Genomic DNA, 5,346 nt, shown 5'->3' with positions numbered 1-5,346 from the left:
AGATGGGTCGAAGTTGATTCAAATCTCCTTTCAAACCACGCTCTGAATTTCATCAGACCATTAAAAGCTTCTTCAGTAGAAATTTCCTTTGGAAGAGACTCACTTGATTCTTCATCTTCATGAATAGAATTTTCTTCGCTTAAATCTTCGGCTTCAACTTGATTTGACGATGTAATTCTGAAACAAAAAAATTTAATTTTATTAAATAATTACAAAATGTCAAGTATAGATTCACAGGTTTTTTAATTTATACCTTTCGTAAATTTCTTAGACATCTAAAATTTTCCATCCATTCACTTGATAGTCCTCGACGATCCAATTTTTCGCAACTTCAAAAGTGCAGTCAGCATATTCAGGAACACTTTGGAGTAATTGAACCAATTGATTGACGTCTTCACTCGATACTTGATTGTTTTGTTCAGAAGTAGCCCGGCCGAAAATGCTATTCCACGAATTGCGAAGGTCCTGCTCAGTCACCAAGTTCCAAGAGCTCGCAATGCGGTAGCAGCAATCTTTAACTGTCTGCTTTTTAGCCAACTCGATGATACTTTCTCCTTCCTGCTGCAGAATCAGCTCTCGTAGCAGCTTCTTTCTTAACATTCTCTTCATCTTTTCAATAACCCCCTGATCCATAGGTTGAATCAGGGCTGTCACGTTTGCAGTCAAGAATAACACCTGTACTGTATCATTGATTGCGTTCAACTCAGCAGCAGGCGGATGCGACGGAGCGTTGTCAAGCAGTAATAAAACCTTTCGGCCTTCTGGATGTTTCTCGTGTACCTCCTTGATGAAAACGTCCTTGAACCAATCCATGAATAGTTTCCTATCCATCCAAGCTGACAGGGAGTTCATGTATGTTACCGGCAACTTCTCTTTCTCGAACTTCGCAAAACATCTCGGATTTTTTGATTTGCCGATAACCAAAGGAGTGATTTTGTGTGTGCCCGATGCATTGGCGCAACACATCACTGTCACACGCTCTTTCAGCTCCTTAAATCCCGGTACCTGTTTTTCAGTGCCAGCTGCTAATGTCTTCTTTGGCAATGATTTGTAATGCGCACCAGTTTCATCGGCATTGTAAACTTGATCTTCTTCGTAGCTATTTTCTCGAAGATAATTTTGGAGCCATATCTTGAATTCGTCTGCCGCAGTGGTGTCAGACGACAGTTTTTCACCTTGCATCGATAATTGACGGATGCCGTACGTTTTCTTGAAGTGATCCAACTAACCGTTGCTTGCCTTGAAGTCACTTGGTCCTCCGATGATTTTATTGACCTCCAAAGCCTTGAGTTTGAGAAGATCACCCGTTACTGGAACTCCTGCGGCGCGCAGCTGCTTGAACCACTCGAACAAAACCTTTTCTCGCAAATTTTCTTCGACACGAATTCTTTTGCTGCTCAAAACTTGCTGGCTATCATCCAATTCTTGGGCTCTCTTCAGTATCGCCGATCTGCTCGTCTTGATTCTCCGGATAGTCGAGGGATCAACACTGTACTCCACGGCTAAATCCTGCGTTTTTTCTCCTTTGTCAATTTTTGTCAGAATATCTCTCTTCTGCTGCACTGTCAAGTTAATCTGCTGCTTCCTAACTCCTGTGGATTGCTGGTTCAACGGTGTGTTTTCATCAAAACTAAATCGCTTGATCGTTTTCGGCGACACATTGTACTCTTTGGCAACGTTAGCCATCTTCTTCTTTTCAAGTAGCACCTTCCGTTGTACATCAGAAATTTGAGATGAAGTCAAACTCTTCGCCATAATAATCTGAAGAATAGAAAAAAAAGAAGTTCAATAAGTATTCATAAACTCAATAATGAATAAAGGAAAAAATTTAGTATTTGAAATTTCAAAATTGAATAAATAAAAAATATATGTATGCTACTTACATCTTCAAAATGAATATTCACTTTAAAACACTCAAATTTCGTACATATTTATATTTATACACAAATATATGTATGTGTGTATATAACTATATGTATATATTTATGTACGATTTACATGTACATATACTAAAACTCCATTGAATATTATACGAAATATAATGTTTACGTAGAGCGCAAACGAAAATGTGTAACTTGCCACTGCGAGATTAAACATAGACTGAACACAGAAATCTTACTAATAGAAGCTAGAAGCAAGAGAAGTAGAGAGAAGAAGAGAGCGAAGTCATAAACTTTAAATCGTTTTATTATCTGCGCCTGATCAGAGACATTACCTGCTCGGTAAAGAGGGCCCCCCCGATGAGTGGGCTACTAATGACGGTACTGCGCAACGTGTAGTTTCTAGGGTATAGAGGCGCGCAGTGACTCGGGCAATGCAGTGCCGAAGGGTGCAGTGCCGTAGGTTCGACTGTAGATACATTCTCCCACTTTCATTAGCGCCACCAAACGAAGGATCGTCCTACTATGACGTATACACGACCGTGATCGCGACTAATTCCTCACGCTTGTAGACGTGTACGTACCTTAATACGTGAAAATCTCTCTCTCTCTCTCTCTCTCTCTCTTCCTCTCTTTCTTTGCATACTATTGTGTTTGAGAATAATATTTCCAGGAGCAAACTTGAAAGTACACTTGTAATTTGTTGTATAATATTGTTTAAGCACCAAGTGTAAAATCAGGTAACAGTAGGTGGATAGTTTTATAAAATATAATCTCAGTAATTTCTGTTAATACCCAAGAATTACAAAATCACAGCATGGAAATGTCATAAATTTTAGATTTGCTAATTCTAACTTGAGTGAATTTCCAATAAAAGGTAAGACATTAAATAATGATTTTTATAATTGAGTTGAAAGTAATGTACGTATATCCTATTTTTTCCAGATTTACAAAGTGTACAAATAAAATCCATGTACAAAGTTGAAAAGTATTTATATCTGGATTGTTATGAGTATAATGGATGTAGATGATCACATTAAACAATAAATAATAATAGTGATGTAATTAGACAATTTTGGTCTCCGTCTACAAGTCTTTAAAAAAAATTGATTGCAGATTCATATTGATGAAAAGGTAAGAAATAAAACAAAATATTTGCTTATTTATTTAATTGTTGTGCAATATTTTATAAGTGGAGTGATAATACTAAGTATTTGTTTTCAATTTTATTAATTGTGAGATTATATTATTTGTTTGTTTTGCATGAAAAATAAATATTGTTAGAATGAAATTGTTTTAAAATATACCGATTGATAATTGAAGAAAGGAGTGCGGTTTGAGTTTCTCATCGTGCGATGACTTTATCAAACAACTTCATGTCGTAAAAATTTATTTAATCACACTTGAGAACAGAAAGCTTGACATAAAGTTTAATATTCATAGAATCTTGATATTTTTCTGTTTCTCATGAGCCGTAACTATAACAAAATTTTTTTGCAAGCATAATCCAAAATGTCTAATCTTAATATAAAACAAAGCTAATTTATCATTTTAACCCATTAACGCCTGAACGGACGCTCGACGGACGCTTTTTTGAGCGACAGGTTTTATCTGTTTATAGGTATGAAAAAAATTTGGGAAAAACATTTTCTAATGTTAAATTTCATCAGCTTTCCGATCCTGTCATTTGTTTTTCGATTAAACGAAATCCCTAATCGTTATAAACAATTTATTGAAAAAAAACATGAAATTTCGAGTCAAATTTTTTTTTGTGTCGCCTGAAAAACATGGAAATCGTTCGCAACGAACCCCGGAAAGTGAATTTCCAGCGTCCATGATGTTTGAACTAAAAGTTGACATGGTTGTATTTGTTTAAATAATTTTTGGAATATCCAAAATGGCGGCTGGAAGAAAAAATTCTGACTTCAAACTTGACCAATTTTTTTCTCAAAATCTATCGATTAAATCAGAAAATTCTTAAGAATAAAAAAGTCTTAAAATCGCTCAAAGAATACGACTAAATTTTTTCAGAATTTTTTTGAAAATTTTTCGAAATTTTATTTTTAAAAATTTAAAAAAGATACAAAAATTGATTTAAAAATTCTGAAAAAATTTGAGCGTGTTCTTTGAGCAATTTCAACTTTTTTTTTTCTTGCGAATTTTTTGATTTAATCAATAGTTTTCGAGTAAAAAATTATTTTTCATAAATTTTGAATTACTTTATTTGGTGTCAACTGTGAAATAGCGAAATCTTTCGAATAAACCCCGGAAAGTAATTTTCTAGATTTCAAGAGTCCTAAAATATGTTATCCGTTATGTAATATAAAAACATGAATACGTTATGAAATAATTATTGATTCACTGGTTCTAACAGTATAATTGAAATGATTTTCATATGAGTGAAAAAATTTTTATTTCCGATAATAAATGTGTGACACCCGCATTATGTCAGATCCCTACATATTATAAGGTAAATTTTTTCATTTATTTCTAAAATAATTTGCAAAAAAATAACATTGTAAATGCATAGGTCATAAATCTGCAATCATAATTATTGCGATACGTAATTGTTGTAGAACACTTTTGTTTATCTTCTATTCAATTTTTTTTTTCTGAAACGGTAAGTATATTAATTTTTTATCATCATTATCAAGTGCAAAAGTATGTCACCTTCATCAAGATCAAAAAGACCAAAACAAAATTGTGATGACGTGTTTGAAATAGAAGAACTGGAAGATGGAACATCCCGATCTATTTTTCTACCTTCTAATGATTCGGGAAGTTCAGATAGCGAATCGGATTCAGAGCTGGATTTTTTTGTAGATAGTGCTGGGCAAGTTCCAAAACAGAGTTATAGTCAGATTCTCAATGAATATGGTGATAACCAAAAGAAACTCGAGCCAAATCATGACTATGAATGGATAATAGGTGAAAAACGGTATGATGCGCCTTGTAATAAGTGTCTTCTTTCAGATGCTACGCGAACAAAATTGCAAAACTGTCTGCTCTTCAATTATTTGAATTATTTTTCTCTCTTGAATTGCAAACTTATATTGTGGATAGTACACGCACTAACGGACTTGACATAACTTTGAATGTGTTACAAGTATTTTTGGGGATAGTCATCATTTCTATCGTCAACGGTCGAAAATCAGAGAGAGATTATTGGAGCACTAATCAACTTCTTCGTTGTGAACCAATTGCATCAACGATAAGTAGAGATGACTTTATAAAAATAAAACGTTATATAAAACTGAATAAACTTGAAGATGCTAATAATGAAGACAAAGTTTGGAAAGTAAGAAACGTTTTGGAGATTTTTCGAAAAAACATAGCTCAGTTTGGTTTTTTTTTGCACAGCATTGAGTATTGATGAGATGATGGTGAAATTCCATGGGAGGGCACCTGCTCTACAATTCATGCCCAACAAACCCGAAAGGTTTGGGATAAAAATGTGGGGTATCTG

The 5,346-nt window shown here is 34.2% G+C and overlaps 1 protein-coding gene across 1 annotated transcript; it reads right to left on the bottom strand.

Annotated features, from left to right (window-relative positions):
- Nucleotides 1-267: 267 nt before the first annotated feature.
- Nucleotides 268-1,182, bottom strand: LOC131675598 (jerky protein homolog-like). The gene has a single exon (XM_058954631.1). The coding sequence runs from the start codon at nucleotides 1,180-1,182 to the stop codon at nucleotides 268-270; it is 915 nt and encodes a 304-aa protein (XP_058810614.1).
- Between the last annotated feature and the right edge of the window lie 4,164 nt (nucleotides 1,183-5,346).

The sequence above is a fragment of the Phymastichus coffea genome, unplaced genomic scaffold (genome assembly GCF_024137745.1).
Source record: "Phymastichus coffea isolate CEN01 unplaced genomic scaffold, Cenicafe_Pcof_1.1 PCOF00026, whole genome shotgun sequence".
Lineage (NCBI taxonomy): Eukaryota > Metazoa > Arthropoda > Insecta > Hymenoptera > Eulophidae > Phymastichus > Phymastichus coffea.
Note: the sequence above shows the minus strand (reverse complement) of the source record. Positions and strands in the feature narration are given on the sequence as shown.

Coding starts and splice junctions, on each gene's coding strand:
- LOC131675598 (XM_058954631.1), bottom strand. CDS start 1,182: ATGCAAGGTGAAAAACTGTCGTCTGACACCACTGCGGCAGACGAATTC.